The sequence below is a fragment of the Centruroides vittatus genome, unplaced genomic scaffold (assembly GCF_030686945.1).
Source record: "Centruroides vittatus isolate TY-2023 unplaced genomic scaffold, ASM3068694v2 scaffold_769, whole genome shotgun sequence".
Lineage (NCBI taxonomy): Eukaryota > Metazoa > Arthropoda > Arachnida > Scorpiones > Buthidae > Centruroides > Centruroides vittatus.
In genome coordinates this window covers 1,244,160-1,269,287 of record NW_027122717.1, presented here as the reverse complement: position 1 = coordinate 1,269,287, position 25,128 = coordinate 1,244,160, and the positions used below count along the sequence as shown (strand labels likewise).

At 30.9% G+C, this 25,128-nt stretch overlaps 1 protein-coding gene across 1 annotated transcript in view; it reads left to right on the top strand.

Moving 5' to 3' along the window:
• The window catches only part of Cndp2 (Cytosolic non-specific dipeptidase 2), a 57,668-nt gene that overhangs the window by 3,056 nt on the left and 29,484 nt on the right, over positions 1–25,128 (top strand). The window contains exons 2-4 of the mRNA XM_067288170.1: positions 6,692–6,815; positions 13,056–13,226; positions 21,420–21,575. Of these exons, the coding sequence (XP_067144271.1) occupies positions 6,692–6,815; positions 13,056–13,226; positions 21,420–21,575 (451 nt within the window). The remainder of the gene's footprint in view (positions 1–6,691; positions 6,816–13,055; positions 13,227–21,419; positions 21,576–25,128) is intronic.

The window sequence follows — 25,128 nt, the reverse complement described above, 5'->3', positions numbered from 1 at the left end:
TTATGAAATGCAAACTTAAGTTATTTAACTAAATTTATTATTTTTGTTAAAAATTATTATGCTGGATATATTTTGTCATATTTAATTTAAAATTTATGATGTTGAAATTATATAAGTTTCCATGGGTTAAACCAACATTAATAGCTGTACTAAGTTGTAATGAAGAATAATCTGTTTACCAAAAGCATTAAAAAGCCTACTATAAGCAATTGAATAAAAACATCAGTAAATTAATGCACATTAATTGAATATAATTACTTACAGAACATTTACAACATTCAGAATTTTAAAATATTTTTAAACAGACTTTGTAAGAATTGAAAGTAACTAATTAATCACAAAAGAATTTGAAACACCTTTCCTAAAGATTAAAATAATTATAGTTACTTTATGAAAGATAAGCTATTATTTGTATAACCATTGTCATTATCAGTCATTTATCAAAATGTAAAGTCTGTCTGGTTTAATTTTAACTCAAACTTAAATCAATCATCTGAAATTAATATTATATATGAGTTTAAAAGAATGCAGAATTACAGAATAACAGCATTTAGACTCAGATAAATAATGAATAATCATTTTACAGTTTTTATTGGATAATAAATAAATATGATTTATTACATAAAATGATATTCTTAATCTATTTTTACACAAATAATTTCACAACTATTTTGACATAGTATATTATACATAAGGCTAGTATTACAATTTTTAATTTGCGATTTAAATTTGAAGAAAGATTTTACATAATTTACAGTACATAAATTTTACATAAAGAAGTTACAAAGAATATCTGTATAATATTTATAATTATCTTCCAAAAAGAATGCTATCATTTTAAATTATTGTAATTATGTTAATTATTATCTGAGAACATTAATGTACTGTACATTAAAACATTAGAAAACTTTCCAAGTTTTACATTTTCCCATTACAATTTCTTAATGTGTATATCTCATGTGAATTGCATCTAACTGATACTTAAATTCTTTGCTACAAGATATTCATTATCACTTCTCCCAAAACAGCAACAATTCTACAGCTTCTGCATATTATTCAATGTATTGTTGTATAACAATGAGTGATTCAGACTGTGAACTGAAGAACATAAAATGATTTCTGTTATACTGCACTCTAAGAACCTATAACCGGTGTGATATAAAAAAACCAAAGGTTGCTTATCACCACAAATGTTTTCAAACTGCTGGGAGTTCTATTCGCTCTGTCCCATCAGTAATTCAGTCTTGCACCTGAAGAACTCCCAGCAGTTCGAAAACGTTTGTGGTGATAAGCAACCTTTGGTTTTTTTATATCACACCGGTTATAGGTTCTTAGAATGCAATATTTTACACTTCTTGGTGTTCTCCAGTGTAGTGTAGACTTCTGTTATAGTCATCATTTTTGTATATGGCACTTTCCAAAGGTAGTAACAACAAGATTTTTGAATGCAGATGAAAGATGAAATTTGGACAGTTACTCTGTTGATTGGTGTACATCAAATACTTTTCAGATAATAATTGACATAATTATGGTAATTTAAAATGGTAACATTCATTCCAGAAGACCCTGAATTTTATATCTGTCTTCTTGATTTCTTAAAAATTGTAGTTAAAATCATTTTTAACTCAAACATATTCATGGAGAAAGTGTATCATATACGAGCTATGTTCAAAAAGTATCAAACCTTTGGTCGGCAAAAATACATTTATTGATTTTGAGGTACAAAACCCTAATCCCCTTCAAAGTAGTCTCCTTGGTAATGTATAGTGCTCCTGCCATTGCTGGAAATACTGCTGGAATGCCTCTTTAGGAATGGCCATCAGCTAGTCCATCACATTCCGCATGATGTCTTCTCTTGACTCAAATCAGGTTCCTTTTAGCGGCATTTTCAGCTTGGGAAATAGCCAAAAGTCACACGGAGCCATGTTGGGAGAGTACAGAGTGTGACAAACCATAGGAATGTTGTGTTTGGTGACAAAAGTCTGAATAGGATGCGCAGAATGAGCAGGTGCATTATCATGATGGAACTTGGTTGACCACAGATCTGGTTGTTTGTGTCGCACAGCATCACAAAGACGATGAAGGACCTCCCGGTAGTACTCCTTTGTGATGGTTTGACCTTGTGGTGCGTACTCATGATGCACCACCCCATGGGAGTAAAAAAAAACTGTCAACATGACCTTGATGTTTCTGCGGACCTGTCGTGCTTTTTTTTGCCTTGGGATGTCGAATGTTTCCACTGTGACAACTGCATCTTGGTTTCTGGGTCATACCCATAAACCTACAACTCATCGCCTGTGATTACAGTGTTCAGGAAATTGGGATTACTGCTTGCATTGTCCAGCATGTTCTGTGTGATTCCCAGATGCCTTTGCCTCTGCTCCACTGTTAGCAAATTTGATATGAATTTCATGGACACTATCTTCATACCCAAATTCTCGGTCAAAAAGCTCGGCCAAATTCTCGGTGAATGTACAGATCCAGTGCTTATTCCTGTCTCGTTCGCAAGTTCTCTGACTGTGATACGACAGTTCACCATGACTAAAGTCCATACTTGCTCGATGACAGTCTCATTTTGGCTTGTTGAGGGTCAGCCCAAATGGGGTTTGCTGTCCACTGATGTGTGGCCATCTTTGAAGCAGTTATACCATTCCTTTATCCATGTGTTGCTCGTGGCATCGTCACCAAAAGCCTGTTGAATCTTGCAAATGGTTTCCGCTTGGGTATTGCCAAGCTTTTGGCAAAATTTGATGCAATATCACTGCTCATGTTGTTCAGTCATTTTCCGATTTACTGGAATCCAACGAGCGCTCACTACACGTCCTCACTCACAGGCTGACTGCCAGCGACTGACATTCCTGCGTGCGGGAAAAAATTCAGTACTGTGCATGACTGTCCCTTCCACATCTCCACTGAAAGAGGTCTCCCACGCGTCATTGGTTTACGCGGGTAAAATAAAGATCCGATACTTTTTGAACACCCTCATAAGTGTTCTTATGTTTATTTTTTAGTGGCATTGTGAAATCTTCAATTATTTGTATTCTGAATAATGCAGCATTTATATTTAGAGATTTTCTACATTCTTGTTTTCTAAAAATTTTTTTTAAATTTTGTGCGATGTAACAGACTTATAATCTGGTTTTATTTTATTATTATTAGATCAACTTGATATATAAAAACACTATTGAATGTCATCTTTACATACAAGGAGACTTTAAGGAACAATGTTATTTTTATCCATTGTATAACTGACATAAATTATTTTTAAGTATTTTGTAATTTTTCCGAAGTTAGGGAAATGATGAGTAATAATTTCAGTATTGAAAATAAAATTTAAAGAATTTGGAATTTGGAATATTAAAAATTCATTTTTAATATTTAAAAAATATTACATAACAAATAAAATCTGTTGATGCATATTACATTTACTTAGTAAATGTGATATGCATCAACAGATTTTATTTGAAAATATGTTTATTGTATGCATTTTTTTTTCTTAATTTTATTAAAATTTATATTAGTAAAATTCATGGACAAATGACTGAGTGGTCAAGGCAGTGGTTCTCAACCTTTCTGGGACTTCGGAACACCATTCATATACTTCTTATTACACAGAGCATTAGCATCAATATATTCAAAAATTGATAAGCAAGTCCACGTTTACTATTCTCAGGAAACAATGAATATAGCAATGGGAATAAATTTGAATAAAAACTTTAAAATCTTTACTTTTATTTGATGTAGGTTTGTGGAACACCTGTGTTAAGAACCACTGGGTTAAGGTGACAACCTACTGTTTTGGAAGACTGGATCAAATCTAGATCAGTCAAAACCCCCCTAGAATTTTTTGCAGATAGTACATTAGGTCCCATCCCTCATCACTGGCCTTTCCATTGTGAGCCTGGCTAACTAAACCCATAATGAGCTTGCAGAAAAGAAGACCCATAGAGTGTCCAGAAAGAGTTATATATAATATATATAAACTAATATAATATATATTAGTTAATATATATATATATAAATAAAATTTACTACAGAATTATGTAAACATTGGTAATATAGTCAAATATCTTGAAAATAACTGCTAATAATCAAATAATAAAACTGTTATTGGATTGGTTATAGCCTGACAATGAATCAAACCTAATTATTTGATTATTAATATATGATTTGGGTTTGGTTTTCTATATAACATCTGTTAAGTTCAGGAAGCTAAAATACTTATTCTCAAATATTTTGACTATTTTTAGGCAAATGTCAGCACAGAAATTTCTCTGTTTCCAAGTTCTAAATTCTTGGTTTTCTCAGCTAAGAAATTATTTTTAAGATCTAAATTTTCTTCTGAAATTGAAACTTGGTAATATAAATGTACAGTACATTAGAATTCTTTATCAAATGAAATGCAACATATATGATTCATTTCTGATAAACTGTTAATAGATGTCATATGACTTAGTATCAAATGACAAGGAAGAACTTGAAACAACTCTCATACAGATTAAAATGATTATTGTTACTATATGAGAGATACACTTTTATGCCTATAATAATCAAATATAATAACAATAATCAAATACTGATAAGGCAGAGTTTGAAAAACTTTTATATGCACTATATATATTTTTGTGTGTAATCTTTTTCAAAAAGATACAATGACAATAATCCAAATTTCAACTAAAAACTTTTTTCATAGAAAAAGTTAAATAAAGGAATGCATATTCTATCAAGAAATATATAAAATAATGAAAAAATGCTTATATAAAATGTGCCATAAAAACGTATTATTCTATAGATATTGGAAATGAGACATATTTTAAAGACAGTTTCTATCCTTTTACCTGTATTATTTTTTAAACTTTCAGTAAATCTTCAGAGAAATGGAATAATAAATTTGAGATTTGATTTTTAAATAATAAATTTAAGTTTAATCACAGAACAAACATGTTCTGTGATTAAACTTATTGCTGGAAAAGTACAAAAGGTGTTTTGTGATTTTATGTAAGGAATTCCAGATTTAATTAGATAATTGTAAGTGTTTAGTCCATAAGTGGTTCTCAACCTTTGAGACCATGGAACACAATACATATACAGTAGAGCATCAATTATCTGAAACAATTCAGGACTGAGGTTGTTCAGATAACTGATTTTTTGGATAACCGATCATTTACGAAAAAAATATATTAAACACAAAACTGTACTGTATATATTTTGTATCACATGTCTTATAAATACATATCTTACATAAAGTAGTACATTTAAAATGTAAGATTTATTTCCTTTTCTTTCAATAGAAAATGAGTTTACATCTGGATTGAACCGGACTACAAATAAAATACAAGTTTTTGCGACAAAAATTACTTCTATCCCGACATGCATATAATTACATAAAGACTATTATAGATACCGTATACAATCCTGTAGTTTTCATGACAAAATTTACTTCTTTCCCGACACAAATATAATTACATAAAGACTATTATAAATACCGTATACAACCCTGTACATGGGCGAGACCGTCGATGTGCTACCTTCGCTTCTCCGATGCTCCGAAAAAGAAAAGATCCTGTTCCGTCAGCCTTGCCGCTATTTATACTGTCCTGTCCCCCTTGCAGAGTTAATCATCCCCTCCGGGTCTAACGGACGATGGACCGTTAGGGAAAGCAACAAACAAAGGGCATTGTCTGTTAAGGGACAAACATGGCGAACAATCGCCACAAAAATATGCCAACAGTTCAGGTTGGCAGGGAGGGGGAGAATGCTACAGCACCAAAGCACTCTGCTGACTGGAACACTTTTGGTTAACCAATGTTTTGGTTGATCGGTATTCAGATAATTGATGCTCTACTGTATTTTTCATTATGTGGAGAATTAGCATTAATTTTTTTAAAAATTAATAAGCAATTCCATGTTTACAAGGTGAGTGTATATCGTTGATCTGCTTGCATACAATTCTCCATAATCATGCAATAGTCCATATCCCATAACAAAGGGGCTAATGAGCATGTGTCAGTAAATGTTACTAATGACAAAATACAATAGTACCCTGAAGGATCTTTGTCCACGAAAAGGAGATTTTGCTCCTTATAGTGTCTTCATGCCAATGCAAGTTGATTTCTCCTCAGACTCACTAATCTTCTGTCCTTCGTCAATGGCATGTATGGTGACCTTACTTTCTCCCTTCTCCTTATCGGGACTATCCCTGCCAGTTCAGGTGCCCAAGAAACGGGTAAAAACAAAAAGGTGCCCTCTTGTGGGTACTTCCCTTTTACATTTCCCGCTGTCTGGAACTTTAGCCTCCTATCACGTGGTCCAATGAACAGCCAACCAACAACACCCACCCAAAAGATGGTACATGACACGACAGAAAAATACATTTATGCATGACAAAAGCAAAACAAAAATTTGACACGTATAATGGAAAAATGAGCATACAAAAAAAAATATACAAAAATAGTCACAGAGCACTACAAAACACTAACAATGCATGGTTATTCTGTTACAAATGTACTTTCTAGGTTAGTTTTTGATTTATGACCTTTTGACTTATGACATAAACCGGTTCGGTTCCTGAGGTTTTAATTAAGTAGGGAAGCACCTATATATTTTAAAATTTAAAATGTTAATTTTCAAACTTTATTGAAATTACTTTCTTATTTAATAATTGGTTTAAAATGATGAATTTTATATATAGTTACATTCAGGCTCACGAAAAAGAATATATTCAAGATCTAGCTGAAGCTGTAGCTATTAAAAGTGTGTCTGTATGGCCAGAGACTAGAGACGAAATTACAAAAATGATGAAGTTAATTAGCAAGGTAAACATTTTATTTTTATTAATTATCATTAATATTTAAAAATTATGAAATTATGAAAATATATATATATAGCAATGATGAGAAATATTAGTAATTTGTGTATAAGTTTATTTTTTATAGTAGTAGCAAGGCTGCTTGATTGCTTCGCTAGTAAGGCCGTCCGCTGATTCTCTCTCTCTATGAGACTAAGCATATAGACGCTAGTTAATATTTTCTCCGTTTGTGGCACTGATGATTGATGACATTCCATTGTTAGCATTTCAGGTTTGTACATTATTCTAGAGACTATAGAGGAGTTTGGAGATGTCTCTGCATTTAAGTATTTTCCTCATTAATGCAGATTGAAAACTTTTGACAATTAAGAAACGAGCTGTTGCAAATGATGTTCCCTAGTTTGTGAAAAAAGCATGGAAATGCTTCGAAAAAAGCAAAATAATAATAATAATAATAATAATACAATATTTTTCACACCTTTATTTTTATAAGACATTTTTAGGAAGAAATAATATCCAAGTATTATTAGCATGGAAATACAAACTTTTCTATACTAATACCATTTAATGATCTCTGTTTGATTCTTAAATATACCAGTGGTTAATCGTTAATGTAAATATTTTTTTTTACTCAAAAAGTATGCAAACTTAGCAAAACTAGATCACCTACAGTATATTCTGTCTACTATGAAAAATTTTACGTTTTCGGACCATATATGATAACTTTTAAAATGTTGTGTATTAAATCTGTTATAAAATTTTTACTTTTGTTAATCAAGACACTCTGTAAGAAGAAATACCAATAGACCTCTTCAAAAAATTTGCTCATTTTTCGCAACTCATTTTTAGATCATTAAAAAAATTGCGAAAATTATGTGCGGAAATATGGTGATATTCGAGGTAAGAACTTACTGTAATTAATATTGGAGAAGTACACAGGAATATGAACAAAAACAACATATATTGTTTTAAAGTTGAAATTAAAAGTATAGCTATGGTAAAAGTAACATTGCTTCAGTTTACATCTCTAAATAAAATTCTTTATAGAAAAAGCAAAAGCTTGTTTACAAGGAAAAATTAATTTATTGAAAACTGTCATAATAAAGTGTATATTATGTTTTTGACTGAATTTTACAAACTGAAAAGAACAGAAATGTACTTATCTTCTTTCTTATCAGAAATTTACAAATATAAAGTAGACAACATTAGACTTTTAATACTTTTTTTTTGAAATGCTGCAGTCTGAGAACTTTTCCACAGTTTGACTTAATTGTCCAGTCCAGTTGGTCAGAAAAGGGCTAACCACTTCTGTCTCAGTGCTCATTCGATGGGATTTCATGAAATGTAACTTTTAATCTTTCAGGAGACGTTTCAGATCCAGCATACAATGTGCAAAAAAGGAACCCAACACTTTTTAGGCATAATGTTTGAACTATACAATAAATGTATTTATATCCATACACTAAGCTGCTGTTGAAGAGAAAGTCCCATCAACCATATATAACTTGCGAATAAGTATAACTATATACAACTGTAACTTTATGTAACTATTACAATTTTATAAAATAGCTATATCTGCACATGAAACGACCAATTTACTCAACACGTGATTCTCACCGATAACTAGTGCCAAAATCTTTTGCAGCGGCAAAAAATGGAAACAGTGTGAATATGGCAATTTTCCTTACAGCGGACAGCTTTACTAGTGATCAAGTAGCCTTGGTAGTAGTTACTTGATGACTTGAAAGAAACCTAATTTTATGAATTTAAAAATTATGACAACTGTTCTTAGGATGTAGACAAAATCAAAGTGCAGCAATATCTTGTTTCTTCTACATATTACATAAGTGTATAAGTAAATAGTGGCTATTCAATTGCATAGTTACCATGCTGTCTTGACCCTCTTTTCATGGGACCAAATCCTGTCTTGGTTCCTATGAATGATAACAGCACAGTTTAAATTATGAAGTTGTCAAGCTTCTCAATATTAGTTTAAAAATGTTTTTGTCTGGTTAAAATACTCAAAGGGAAAGAGGCTGGATACTGTCAAAAAAAATTGAAGGAAACTGTATGATACTTCCTTGCATATTCAAGACCATGCTATATGGTTTTCCCACTCTGTTTTTTTGGTGATATCTAGCTGCTTTCCTTTTGAGTAATTTATTTCAATGTCAGAGCACTAATTCAGCAAATTGTAGCACTATCTTTCCTAGAAATAGAATTTAGTCACATGAGAAGGAACAAACATGAGAAAGAATAAACGTGCTCATGGCAAGACAACTATGCTATCAAATAGCCCACTACTGGTTATCTATATTCTTGTGCACTTGTTTCTGAAACTTATTAACTAAATGCAAGATATAACTCATTGCACTGTTTTGTCTACATCCCATATATATTTCATTATTATTACTATTTTAAATAAATTCTTCTAACCTGATAATCGGAGTTGATCTATTTTTAGACTTGCAAATGTTTTTACAGCCCCTCCTGGGCTCTTCTTCAGGCTTTGTCGTATAGGCCATTAATGTTCTAATAAACATTCGATTTGAATTTCTTTTCTGAATATTATCATGTGCAACAGCTGGATAGGTGTATTGTGCATGCTCCATGCTCCTCCCTTTAAATGCTATTTTCTATCAAAACCTGCCATGCACTGGATAGGATCATTTCTTCCTTATGATTAATGCACGTGGTGCATAATCCTGCTTTAAATATCTCCATGGCTTCTAGCCATTTCAATTGCTGTGGGTTATAGCTGGATATAATGATTTTTGCCACATGCAGGTCGGCCATTATCTCCTCTTCCAACGCATACGTCGCTAGGGCCGTAGTGTATCTACCATGCTGTATGTCTGATTCGTGCTCTTTTAACCTCACTTTTAACGCATGTTTTGTGGAACCAATATATGTTAGTTGTCTATCGCACCTGTGGTCTTCTAGTGGTACCGTATATACTCCTGGAAGCCTTTCGGGGTTTGGTGGGTTTTTGCCGTTGCTTAATATTCTGAAGAGAGTTTGACATCTTCTGTATGCGATGTTTGCAAGTCTAAAAATAGATAGACTCTGGTTAACAGGTTTGAAGAATTTATTTATTTACTTAGTTTACCGGTGTGAGGAGAGATTATATTACTATTTTTTTTTAAATTAAGAAATTAGGAATAAGTAAGTAAAAAGTTAAATAATAGTAACTCCCTGACATACCTTGTTAATTTACACTAATAGTTACTTTATAGGTTGAATACAATATAACACATCATCAACTACTGTAAATAATTGGGCTGTAATTTGACAATAATAATAATAAACTACAAATAAATTTGGCCCTAGATGGAGGCATTAAGTGCCATCTTGTATTAAATTTAATAATTATAATTTAATTGAATAATTGTAGACTAAATTGGAAGAAAAGAATCTGCCCGGAACAGGACTCGAACCTGCAATTGCTACTTATTGTTACCAGTTATGCTACCTGGACCTTCTGGTCTGATTCCCTCTTTCAGTATATTTAATATTATGATATAACCTGATTATAGCCCAATAATTTACAGCAGTTGATGTGTTATTGCAATGTATTGAGTTTAGTAAAGTTGTGCCTTACCATCTGATTGTATGCTTAGTCTCAAAAACGTGTTTTTTTCTAGTCTAATTTCTAGATGAATACACTAATTTTTATTTCCTTGAAAGTTATATATGGCAATTATAATATATAGAATAATTTTCTAAATTTTAGCAGTTAGTATTATGCATTTGTTAATATTGAAATTTAACTTAACCATATATCTTTATCAATTGATTTGTGGTATTTCTAAACTGTTCATTCTGCTTGAACAATTAATCTGATATGGTTTTATTATCAAGTTTCAGAAAGCATGTTCAGATATTCAATAATTTATCAGTTATTTGATGTGATAAGTTTTTTGATTTGACAAGTATACTGAATAAGATTGCACTTGAGAATAAATTTATTTTTAAGCAAATAAGTCAGAACATGCTTTTTTACAATTTGAGAACATGTATAATTCATAGCTTCAATTTTTCTATAGCCATGGTCACAACTTGCAATTTACAGCTGTGCAGGCAATTGCAATGGTTGTTCCCATTGACTAGTAAATGGGAAGTCTTCGAAAACCAATGTGACTACAAGACTAGAAACAAAATGTATGTTACATTCATGCCCATACCAGACGTGCACCATATGACATGGTAAACACCTTTGTGCCATGTCAAATGGTGACAACTTTGAAAATTGTTAACATTGTGGTAGAAAGTGGAAATACCAACTATTACAGTGTGGCAATATGCCATAATTTTGTATATATGTCTTTAGTGTTAAGCCTAACATTAAGTTTCCTTAGTCTTTTGTTCTATATCTTTTTCTCAAACTTTCTAACAGTCTTTCCTTCCTGCTGGTGGGAATACATTTTTGGAGAATTACACTGAAAAACAATAGTGTGTAAAAACCCTGAGGCGAGTCGGTGAGAGAGATAACCATTCTTGAGCTAGTGTTCAGAAGAAGCAGATGGAAAAAGGAAAAGGTCCAGGTCATTGTCACTGAGTGAGACGTAGAGGAGATCATAGGTCGTCTGCAGGGAAACGACTGAAATAGACAGACACTAAAATCAAAAGCTTGGTGAATACTTAGAAATCATCAAATCTGAGATAGTGAAAAAGACGGGTGAAAAGTGAATTCGGTGCATGTCTTCATTTTGAGAAGAGTGAAGACCAAACAAAAGAAAAACCCGGGTACCCCACCAGCACTCTTTTTTTTTCTCATTAATCTTACCCCTCATCTCATCCTTTCCTTCTCTATTTCTCCTTTAGAATATAAGTTCGTTTAAGATAGTTTAAGTTAGTATAATATTTTGGGAAAATATCTCAACAGGAAAGAATCATTGTTGCGAAAACGTGTTACCTTCCTTTGTTCATACAAAGATCTGTCACAACAATCTTGTATATATTGGAGTTGCATAGTTGGGATCCTAAAGAATCTAGTGTATATAGAACTGCGCAAACAGTTAATAAAATATTTTATTGTGTACAACCTTGTATTGTATTGTTCGTCTGCATGTTCACAACAGCATTAGAATTGAGGTTGATCAAGCTTATTTGGCTCTCAAATGCTTATGAAGTTTTAATTCTTTGTTTTATTGGAGGAAAAGAGTGAAAATCTCACAATTGATTGCAAGTATTATTTTTAGATTTCTGGATATAAAATATCAATTGTTGTTAGTTTAGTAACAACAATATTATCTAAATATATAAAATTACTTGGGCTGACTGACTGACTGAGTGATTGATTCATCATTGCCCAGAGCACTAATTGTCAAATTGATATAAATAAGATAAAAATTGTATACAAGAAAGAAGACTAAAAGAACATTTTGCAATTGTTATGCAAAGTAACACAGTAAATTTAAATAATGATGCAGTGCCAGTGGCATGCTTGGTAAATCTTGTCAGACGTATATAAGTTGTAATCACGGAATGAAAATTAATAATGGATATTTGTCGTTGATGGAAATTTAAATTGTATTGTGTACTTGTAATCAACCCTACTGAAGAGGCCATAGTGACTGGCAAAATGCATTTAGGGAAAAGTTTACAGTAATAATAAAAAGAATTTCTCTTTGTTAGAAACTGGTTTGTTTTTTTGACCTTTTAATTTTGATTCTACTTCATTTTTTATAAATGTTTTAGAGTTGAGAAGTCACTAATCCTCCAGAAGTCAAAAAATGAAGAAAATTTAAATTTTCGTGTATTAGTTTATAGTAAGATTTAACAATTACTATGGTTGTTGAAATACTGAATATAAATGGTGTTTGCTTGCAAAATCCACTCGGGCGAAGTTGTGGGTAACAGCTAGTTATAAATATAGCTAATAAACTAAGTTGAAAGTACCACCATTTGCCAATGATATTCCTTCACATTAAAGAAAAAAGATAGCAGACGAAGTGGATGTGGTTTATTATAAGGTCACATGTTTGAGTTGCAATGCCAATCAACAGCGTGACCACAACAAGATGCATGCAACTTGCGCTCATTGCAGTTGTAATTGCTTGCATGGCTGAAAATCGCTAGGTATGATCATTGCTATTACATATTACATCCTGCTGAAAACAGTATTTTTTATTTTTTGATTTAGCTACATAATAACTATAATTTAAATTATATAATGTATAATTTATAATATAATATAATGTATATATGTATTGTACATATACATATACAGTATATTTTTTCCTAGTATTTGGAAGCTGAAGGAACTACTGTTGAATTGGCAGATATAGGCAATCAAACTCTTCCAGATGGAACTGTCTTAAAATTACCTCCAGTATTATTAGGCCAATTAGGAAGTGACCCAAAAAAGAAAACTGTGTGCATTTATGGACATCTTGATGTTCAACCAGCACATAAGGTAAACTTCTGTATTTTCATATATTTATAATTGTGCTGCACTAATAACTGATATATATTTACAAAATTGATAACAATATTTAGTATTTTAGTATGTGATAACTTTTAATATTTATCAAAATTGTTTGATTATCAAATATATCAAAGAAGTTTTAGTATCAAGCTTAATATCAATATCAAAACTTTGGTTCAGTATAGCCCTAATCTATCATTTTTGTTAAATGTTATTGTTATCTGATGTTAGACATCATTTTATTAAGGATAAATTGAAACACTCCTTTATTCACATTATATGTATATATATATATATAATCATACAGCATTACATAGTACACAAGAGAATAAAAGCAAAGAGAAAAAGATGTCCAAAAACCAGAATACCATCTGACACTCAATGTTACAACAAAAATTAAAAAACAGCAACTTTTATTTGTTAAATCAAGTTTTAACAATAAGTAAATATGTTAGGAAATTGACAGTTTAAATTATCATATTAACCTTATTTTAATTATAATGAAAAACTAAGATTAATTAATATAAGTTAAATTCAGCTTGAGTTATTTCTAGTTCTATTCAGTGACAACTATATTGTGATTTGATGAGGAGAAATATCTTAAAAAGCATTTAATCGTGATTTAAAATACTTAAGGACTTCTTAATATTTTAGCATTTTTTGTGATTGATTGATGGAGTCAAGTAGATCTGAACAGATTATTAAAATTAATTTACTCATCTGTAATTTCTCAAAATCTTGTACACATCTCAGAATATTGCATCATAATTTCAGAATAAATTTCAATTAATTTATATCTTTGCTTTCAAAAATTAAACTTTAGATTACACCTCTGTTTTGACACTACTAAAAATGCTGTAATTTTGAAAGTGATTGTTTCTAAATCATGGCATACTATAGCCCAAAAATTTTGAGTTAGTCACTTGTTAAGCTTGTAGATGTGAGTCAACTTATGTAATTTGTGTGTCACATTAGCCAATTGTAAAAAATTTATTTATTATATACTTGTACAACATTAAAAGTTGAAATATATTGTAGATATTATAATAACTGTTAAGAAATACATCACTGGTACAGTACCTACTTAAATTACCATCACTCAATGTTTTTGTCTTTTTTTCATGTCTCAAAATTTGCTTTGACTGTTCTATTAATATATATGGAAAATCTTGTATTGAAGGACTAATAGTAGCAAGGGTTATGAGTGTATTGAAACTACTTTGCATTTTATCCTATTCTGAAATACACTGGAACCTCTATATTTGTAATATTCGAGATTTGTCATATTTTGATCATCTTTCTTTTCCTCTATATTCGTCAGTATTTTCTGTATTCGTCATCATTTTCAAAGTCAGCAGTGGTGCTATAGTTGCACGTTTGCTCCTATAAGCTAGTTGTGTTAGATTAGTGTTGCCAATTTAGCTAATTTTTTGCTAAATTTAGTGGATTTATGAACAATCTATCAATATAATAAAAAGTAAAAAAACATTACAGATGGATACTAGTCCAATCTTCACTGCTTGCCATGTCCAATCACTAGGAACAACTATTTCCATTGCAGAGACAAGCTTTTTTTAGAGGCTATGCCTCTGCACAAATATGCAAAACAGTTTAAAATGTCCGCAGGTGACAATCCCAACACAATTAAAAATATAATATTTCTTTGTAAAAAGGGCTGACAAAGAAATTTTATATTTAATAGGTGGTCGTCTCTTTAATCCGACAAATTCGGTAGACTGCCTTACAGCTAAACAGGCTTAAAAACTTTTTTATTGGTTTTTCATCAAATGCATTTCGGACCAGTTTTGTGAGTCCTGGTCCCTCATCAGTGCTACAGGACACAAAGGTTTTTTATTAACATGAGTGACGCGAGTACAAAAATAATAAGATTTACAAAAATTCCTTAAAAAACATTCTTAAAAATACATTTTTTTATACCTTTTTAGTTCTTCGTATACTCCTTATTAACTATACAGTGCTCACTGGGTTATGTTTTCATATTCGTTTTTTAATTCCTATTGTCCCGTGTACTTACAGTAGTGCTACAATTAATTATAAACTTTTCTTATATAAAAAAAATTTTTTCGGAGCAAATAGTTTATAAAGTTCTGTGTGACTTATACAGAGTTTTCTATAAAAATTACGTACTTACTATTTTTTCCGGATGTATTCTAAATATTTTCCAATACATTTTGGTTCTATAAATATACCCTTAAGACTATTCGAAAAGCATTACGCTTTTTACAATTCTAGAACGTTTTTCACAGAGTGCCAACACATAAAACAATTAGCCAGTTGTGCCCTCTATTACATAATACCACTGCTGGTCGATTTGCATCCCATTTGACAGATTTACTAAATCACTATTATTGCTATGTTTTATTATTTCTACGTGTTCTTTAAACCTATGTTTATATATTTTTTTTTCGGAATGTAAAATTTTGGTGTTATTTTTTTCTATTTGGCAATTGTTGTTTATTATGTGGTTAAACCAAGGTGAGGTGTTATGTTTCAACCTGATGGCAGCCATATGTTCATTGATCCGTGATTCCAACTTACGCCCAGTTTCACCTATGTAATACTTCGGGTGTTTACAATTGCAGTTGATTTTATAAACTACTCCCGTTTTTTCCCATATATTACTATTATTATTAATAGTCTTAAGGGTATATTTATAGAACCAAAATGTATTGGAAAATATTTAGAATACATCCAGAAAAAATAGTAAGTACGTATTTTTTATAGAAAACTCTGTATAAGTCACACAGAACTTTATAAACTATTTGCTCCGAAAAAATTTTTTTATATAAGAAAAGTTTATAATTAATTGTAGCACTACTGTAAGTACACGGGACAATAGGAATTAAAAAACGAATATGAAAACATAACCCAGTGAGCACTGTATAGTTAATAAGGAGTATACGAAGAACTAAAAAGGTATAAAAAAATGTATTTTTAAGAATGTTTTTTAAGGAATTTTTGTAAATCTTATTATTTTTGTACTCGCGTCACTCATGTTAATAAAAAACCTTTGTGTCCTGTAGCACTGATGAGGGACCAGGACTCACAAAACTGGTCCGAAATGCATTTGATGAAAAACCAATAAAAAAGTTTTTAAGCCTGTTTAGCTGTAAGGCAGTCTACCGAATTTGTCGGATTAAAGAGACGACCACCTATTAAACATAAATACAGCTACTAAAAAATTTAATAAAAATTTTATATTTTTACACTTTACAACTATACTTTACACTTTATTTTTCACTGCGTTACAAAGAAATATTATATTTTTAATTGTGTTCGGATTGTCACCTCTGGACATTTTAAACTGTTTTGCATATTTGTGCAGAGGCATAGCCTCTAAAGAAAGGTTATCTCTGCAATGGAAACAGTTGTTCCTGGTGATTGGACATGGCAAGCAGTGAAGATTGGACTAGTATCCATCTGTAATGTTTTTTTACTTTTTATTAAATTGTAATTCTGTCAGCCCTTTTTACAAGAAAATCTATCAATATGGTTATATCTAAATTAAGTAATTAGTCTGAAGATGATAGAGAGCCAGTGTAACTGGCAATGGTAAGCAGGACTTGAGAGTTTGAAGCCTCCTCCAGGCCAGTCTGTTCTTTCAGAATATTCTAATAACAATTATAATTATTATATTTAATAAGAGATGGCTACCGAACTGCCTACCTCCTGCCAAATTACTTAGAAATTATTTAGTCTTAATAGCTCAATAAAGGAATCTGGCTGTTTGTTTGATATTTGAAGTAATAATTGAGTTAATTGTATTTATTATACTCTATTCTTATAAGTATATTAAACAACCTGAAGCCCTATATATAAATGATCACCTTAAATACTCAAGCTATATCTCATCCTGAGCCAGTTCTTTTCTTCCAGATGATTCTAAATTATTTAAATTATTATTATTAATTTAGATAAGAGATGGTGTCTTACATCTACCTCTAGTAGCAAATTACATAATATTAATTATTAAAAATAGTGAATTTATTGATTATTTAAGGCAATCGTTTGGCTGCGTACTCTACTCTTAATTTTAAACACAAGAACTTATTCAAAAATTTCTGCACATAGGATGTTACATCTACTGGTTGTTTCCAGATGACAGTATGTCATTGATATACCTTCTGTAAAATCTTATTCTGCTCCCAATATCTCCACCTCCACTGTTCTCACTATCAGTTTTACCAAGGTTTTTGCTATCTGCATATCTAATCATAATTATAGCTGCTATCACATGTTCCTAACCAATGTCAAATAGTAATCTGTTAGTAAATTATTATTCACTCATTATATATTGTGTAGTATTATATTGGCTGTATTTGAGCTATACAACGAGTCTTTGTGTAAACACAATGCTTAAAATATGTATATATTTTAAGCATTGTGTTTTTATTTAAATGTACAAAATAATATACAGTGGTTATTGTTAATAACCACTGTATATTATTTTGCAAAATGCTTAAAATAATATACAGTGGTGCCTCATATAACGTATGCCTCGAATAACGGACGCTGTGAACAACGGACTTTCTGTTTGGCCATTACGTGACTCGAGCAACGGACTGGCTGCAAACAACGAAGTTTCCGGCATAATTGGTGACTGCTCCATGGGTGCGTTCTTTAATAGCGGTTGCTCTGCGTCTCCGCTACTACGGGAGTGCACTGCTATTCATAGGCATTTAGGAATGACGGTGAAAGAAAGATGGCAGCGCCCGCACTATCAATAGTATCGTGATGGAGGAATCTATAATTCTAAAATATGAGCTTTTAAAGGCAAAAGAAGGGTCCCAATTGTAAAATTTAACCATAAAACGGATTATTTGTTGAAAGAGCATTCAAAATAGCCTCGAAAAAAAATTAGAATGCCTGCTATCATTTGAAAAACATTCAAAAAGACACTTACATCACCGCGTGCGCTAACTTGCGCTTTCACAATTTCTAAATTTTCATTCATAAAACCACATAATGGACCCGGAAACGAAACTATCTGAGCCATGGAAGACGCCATGTTGCTTTCCACTGTAAAATACTGCTACAAGCGGCCGTTTTTGCTGTTCAACGGCACACACTCCCACCAGAATTTAGGAACGCATTCCACAGGAATTTTTAAACGGATGCTGCTCACGCAGAGTTACACGGAGGAATAAAAGGACGCACCTCATGTTCATTTTTTTACGATACAGTATGGTTATTTTATGCTCAGGAACAAATTAGATGTTTTAACATGTATATTTATGGGAAAATGCGTTTTGTATAACTGATGTTTCACTTAGCGGACGTGCACCTGGAACGGATTAAGTACATTATATGAGGCACCACTGTACTTTGAGTAATTTAATAATCTTGATTGGGCAATTGGCATCTATTATAAACTGTTGTTAAGCAATTCCAAATGTAAAAATTCAAATGATTGGAAATATTTATTATTGAAATTAAGAAATAAAGATGTATTATAACTATACATTTATCTTTAAACAATGTTGTTCAGTGATTACAGTTAAACCAAAGGAATTATGCTAGATTCACATTAGCTTAAGAACTGCTACAAACTGAAAGAGATGACCTGAAGAGCCCCTTTCAGCAAATGTTTGACTATTATCATTAGGAGTTGAGAATATCTCAACTTTTGCCAAACTTTGATTCATTTTGACCAGCCAACTTTTCACAACTAGTGTTTGAAACCTTTTTAACCAATCACATCCTAACTTAGTTTGTCATGTAGTATTATGCAGACAATATTTTATTTCATTTAGTGTTCATTTTGTTTGTTCATAGTGGTTCATATGACAGTGTAAACCAAGCTTTACTGTATGTTCTGTTTTCATATTATTTTAACAATTTATCATCATATTCTGTTGCTATCCTGAACACCTTTTTATATTATGCATTATCTTTATGTTTTTTTTTTTAACTTCATTTAATTTCATTAACAATTAATATAATGCTAAATTAGCAAATATAAATGTTCTTTTTTTTAATAAAATTTCTAAATTTTTATTTAACAGAATGTACTCGGCAAATAATTATTAGACTATCAAAATACATCTTATGTTGCCAAGATAATTTATTGAAAATAAACTAATGTTTTTAGCCTATTGAATGTCGATGTTCTAATCTGGTTTAATCTGAGGATGACCTATTGAATAGACTGAAAACAGTTTGTTTTCAATACATCAATTTAATACAACATAAGGTGCATTTTGATAGTCTAAAGTTTTATTGAAATTAAATCTATAATTTAAATAAAAATCAAAAAAATTAACAAAGCCAAATAGTTGAAATTTTGACAATCAGGAATAGATTTGGAGAATAATAATTTAATTTTTCCAGCTGGATTTTTTCAGTATAGCATGAGTGTATGCATAAGGTGCATTAGTTTCACTGTGATAGGTTCTTTTTTTTTTGAATGAATGAATGAATGAATTAATTTAAATTGCATATTAGTTCTAAGTCAATATATAAATTTTTCCATTTCTCCTGAGCACAAGAATAATGGAAAGGAATAATTTTAAGAAACTTTACAATAATGTGCAAAGAATCCTGAATGTAATGGATAAACACTAACATTGCATAAATTAATGCAAAAACAGTTAATGTTTTTATTTTGCTTGTATGCTTGTGTATGAACTGCCTACATTTGTATTGCTGCTGAAGGCAACACAAAGATGTAGACAGTTCAGAGTAGCATTATGGGTAACATATGCCATACCTACATCAAATAGTCATGATGACTAGGGAACAGGTCTGTGTTGTCCTAATTATTGGTTGTTGAACCACTCTGTGAACTACTGATACATCTATCAAGGAATGAGATGGTATGCCATTCTGCTGACGTCAAATATAGTACAGTTTCTCCAATGGCAACTGTACTATATAACTGTACAAGTCATCAAGCCATTCATCCATCAGCATATGTATAATAAATACTAAGATAGCAGTTACTAGTATAAGTACCATCAATGAATAAGGGGCCAAGAACCTGCTCAATCTAGGTGCCATACTAAGTGTTTAGAGTAAAACATACTTAGTTTTGCATACCTCATGCATCATAAAGCACACTGTACCCAATAGAACACATTATGGCAATTATATACCCTATTTTAGAAAAAAATGCCAAGCAGTTGAGGTTTGTCCTAGTGTAAGTTTAACATCATGTTGTACTAGTCAAACGAGTGCATGTTGTGGAAATTTTAAATTCAATACATTTATGACTGCTGTAGTTTATTGTGACATTGCTTCAAGTATGTTTGCATGTGGATATGCATTGAAGTATGCCACAATTTCAACATTGTCAGGATGAAGGTAACCTTGACTGATCCTTACTGTATTACTGCTTGCATTAAGTGGCTTATAACATTCAGAATTAATTTTATGTATGGTGCAATGGAAAGCACTTGTGAAATCTGTGCTGCTTAAACATTATACTTTATGGAGAAACAAGACAATATCTGTTTAATGTTCATGAGTATGAAGCATTGTTGCAGTACTCTACCAATTAGCAATCTATATGATGGTTGCTCTTTTCTAAGGATATCAGCATTGTCTGCCTCATGATTGTTAAAACTGCAATTTTAATTTGCCTCTTGTTCTTGTTTAGAAAATTACTATTTCTGCAGAATTGCTGTGTGATTTACATATCTCCTTTTTGAATTAATTTATTTTCTTATAAACATTACAGTGGAACTTGTTTTTTAACTCTGTGATGTGGGCACCAAGAGGGCCTCTTTTTAGTAAGCCCATTATGGATTTAGCCAAGTGCACAATGGGATGGCCAAATAGTGAAGGACAGAATCTGACATATCTGGAAGACTACTACCACTGAAAAATTTCTGGGGTTTTTTGACCTGTCTGGATTCAATCCTGGTCAGCCATCCACGTGGAACTATTGCACCATATGCATATGAAGATATCTGGAAAGATATCTTTTGCACCTGGATAAATGTTAAATGAACACAATATATAAATAATTAATTATTGAAGGTGTATAAAAACATGAGTAATAAGGTTTGGCCAAACTTTTTTGTTAATTTTTATAATTATATTTAAATAAAGATTTGTAAATTCAATTATATTTAAAAAATTTGATCTCAGATAAGATGAATAAAATTTTACTTTTTATAATTTATTTTCAAGTATTTCTTTTTAAAAATTTGATTACAGGAGGATGGTTGGGATACAGAGCCGTTTGTTTTAACTGAAAAAAATGGAAAATTATATGGACGAGGTTCAACTGATGATAAAGGACCTGTTCTTTGTTGGATACATGCAATTCAAGCATATCATAAAACTGGAAGGAAATTACCTGTGAACATAAAGGTAATTTATTTTGTAGTTTAAAAGTTAACTATATTTTTTGTGAAATAAACATTTCAAAATGAAAAAAAAATCTGTGATTTGTTCTCAACAGCAACCTTGTGCTAATTCTGAAGAAAATACAACAAATTGAGCGAATAGTAAGAAATCAAGTACTAAAAAAAATCATTCAGACAAGATCTCTCAGTCTTTAAAAGTCATGAAGTTTAAAGAATGTTAATGTTTTTGACTTGGTTAATGGACAGAATTTTTTTTCTTCTTAGTCTTTCACATCAATTGCTGCCATCATAGTTTGTTTCCTCCTATTTACTCTGAGTCTATCCCATCTTCCTTTATTACCAACACTTGCAATTCACATTCAACTGTCCACACCTGAAAATGGCCTGTTAACTAGATGGAAAATGTTAATATTCTTTAGACTTCATTCACTTTTAAAGGTGCTTTAATTAGTTCAACTTAGTAACCAATGTGGTTACTTCATCCTGACCTTTTAGCATAAGAAAGATTAAAAATTGTTTATTAATAAAATTATGTAAAAGATAAAAATTATTAAAAACTCTTATCTTAAAAATCGATGGAGTCAGATAAAATCAGTCTTTTACTTAATTTGTACAATATATTAGTACACGGAAATTAATTTCCAATCTTTTCTGACATACGGAGGCTAGAAATTTCACAGAACTCTAATCTGTTTACTTAAAAACAAACACGAGTTAAAACTAAAAAATTCTTAAGGAAAACAGGTAAATTCTGAGAGAGAAATTTTATTCATATTACATTACCCCAAATGCATTTCACCGCTGACGGCATCCTCAGTAGGGCTTTTCACAAAGAAACCTTGATACAAGTTATCCATCAACAGAAACATCATCCACACAGTGAGTATTTCGAGTACAATCTTTGTATCTGATTAAGCTATCCCAGCATTCTGCGGTAATCACGCCATTATTCAAATTCATTATGCTAGTTTACATAATGATTGCATAATGTTCCTTAAATTTCCGCTTGATTACATTTTTTTTCTCGATGTAATATTTTTATATTATTAATATTGATAGAACAACTATTAGCCTGACAATGTAAGAACACTGGAGAAGTATTAATTTTAAGACGTATCAAAGCCAGGTGTTCCTACAACCTTACTTGTAGTTTTCTTTTTGTTTCCCCTATGCAAAAATTAGGAGTTCCACAGGTACATGGAAGTCTGTAAACCACACCATCCTCTTCTAATAATTTTTTTTTCACATAAGATCTTGTCAAAAGTCCAAATAACCTACTTTTTTGGATTGGAGCTAATTTAGTTAAGTTATTACAAAAAATTTTTTGATATTTTTCAGAGAGACCATTAATGTATGGGAAAGAAACATACTTATCTACCAACTGTTTTTCCTTTTTTACTTGAAATCTGTTTTCTAAGTATTTATTATACCAATTCTTAAGTAGTCTGGATAACTGTTCAATAGATATTTCTTGTTTATTTCTTTAATTTCATCTTCTCTCATACTGGGTCTGGTCGTTCTAGAAAAGATCTTACATATTTCCATTAGGTATATATTTTTCTTCTGGCTAATTGGGCAATAAGATTTAAAGTTTATAACTTTCCTTGCACTACAGGGTTTTTTGTATTTACAATACTCTAAATGATTGTTGAACCTAACAATTTTTATGTCTAGGTAATTAAGTCTGTTAAACTTTTTACTCTCTTGAGTAAACCTAAAACATTCATTAATCTTATTAGCTTGTTCTACTATTTTTTCTGGAAATGTTATTTTACTATTATATATAATAAATATATCATCCATGTACCATGCAAGGAACACTATTCCACTAAATGTTGACAGAATTTTATCTATATCGACCATGACGATTTCTGCTAGCTTTGGGCCTACTACAGAACCCATAGAAATTCCGTCTTTCTGACAGTAACACTTCCTGTTAACTGTAAAAAAGTTCTGTTCTAATACACATTTAGTCAAATCTATTAAATGTTGTTCAACATTATACTTACTCAAACTTTGTATGATTATTTCTTTAGTAATTGAAGGGTACATTGATTCGATGTCCAGGCTCATTAGTTTATATTCTGGTTAACTTGATTTTGAAATCAGAAGTGGGAAGAACCGCTTCTAATTTCGAAATCAAGTTATCCGCATTCTTCATGCTAAATGCCAAGTTTGCAATAACCTGCAAGGATTTTTTAAAAAAATTTTCTAGATTATATAATAAAGTCATCTTAAAATCCACTATGGGTAAACATTTATTCTGTTTGCGTGTCTTTATGCGTATATTCAATTTAGGTATCCTTACATTTTCTTTTGGGAGCAATTCTTTACTTTCAGAGGGTGAGATAATACCCTCCTTTAACAAATTCCTTAAAAATTTTCTTCAATATTTTTTGAATATTTTCTGTTGGATCTTGTTTTAATTCTTTGATATTTCCTGCTGTTATGATTTCTTGTTTTCTCTTATCTAGATCTTGTAAAGATGAAATTATGACTTGCTGAAATTTTTCTGCCCTTACCAAACACAAATTAGATTTTTGGAGGAATTTTTTTAACCTAATATATTTACCCATGTACTTGTCAGCATTTCGATCCATTATGTATCCTTTTCTTTTATTAAATTTCTTTAAATCTTCAGCAATTTTAATTTTTAATTCTTCTTTTTCTTTTTTGTTGTGATTACTTCTAAATACTGCAAGGTCAATATCGGCTATAGTGTCGATTGTTCTATCAAAATAAGGCAAATTCATGCCAACTCCATATGACAGCAACCGCATATAGTCTGGAATTTTCTTCGTGGTTAAATTCACAACTAAATTTTCTTGCCACTGATACATCTTAAAATTAATACTTCTCCAGTGTTCTTACATTGTTGGGCTAATAGTTGTTCTATCGATATTAGTAATATAAAAATATTACATCGGGAAAAAAATGTAATCAAGCGGAAATTTAAGGAACATTATGCAATCATTATGCAAACTAACATAATGAATTTGAATAATGGCATGATTACAGCAGAATGCTGGGATAGCTTAATCGGATGCAAAGATTGTACTCGAAATACTCACTGTGTGGATGATGTTTCTATTGTTGATGGATAACTTGTATCAAGGTTTTTTTTTTTTTGTGAAAAGCCCTACTGAGGATGCCGTTAGCAGCAAAATGCATTTGGGGTAATGTAATATGAATAAAATTTCTCTCTCAGAGTTTACCTGTTTGCCTTAAGAATTTTTTAGTTTTAACTCGTGTTTGTTTTTAAGTAAACAGATTAGAGTTCTGTGAAATTTCTAGCCTCAGTATGTCAGAAAAGACTGAAAATTAATTTCTGTGTACTAATATATAGTACAGATAAGTAAAAGACTTTAAATGAAAAAGCAATAACAATTTTTATCTTGTGAAAGTTTCAATTTTTGCACTGAATTTATTTGAATAAAAAATTTCTAAATACTCTAAAAAATATACTAAAAGATATGAAATGTTCAGAATATTTTTTTATCAAAAATAATTTTGTAATAAGAGAGGTCAAATATTATTTGGCAATTTAATTTAAACAC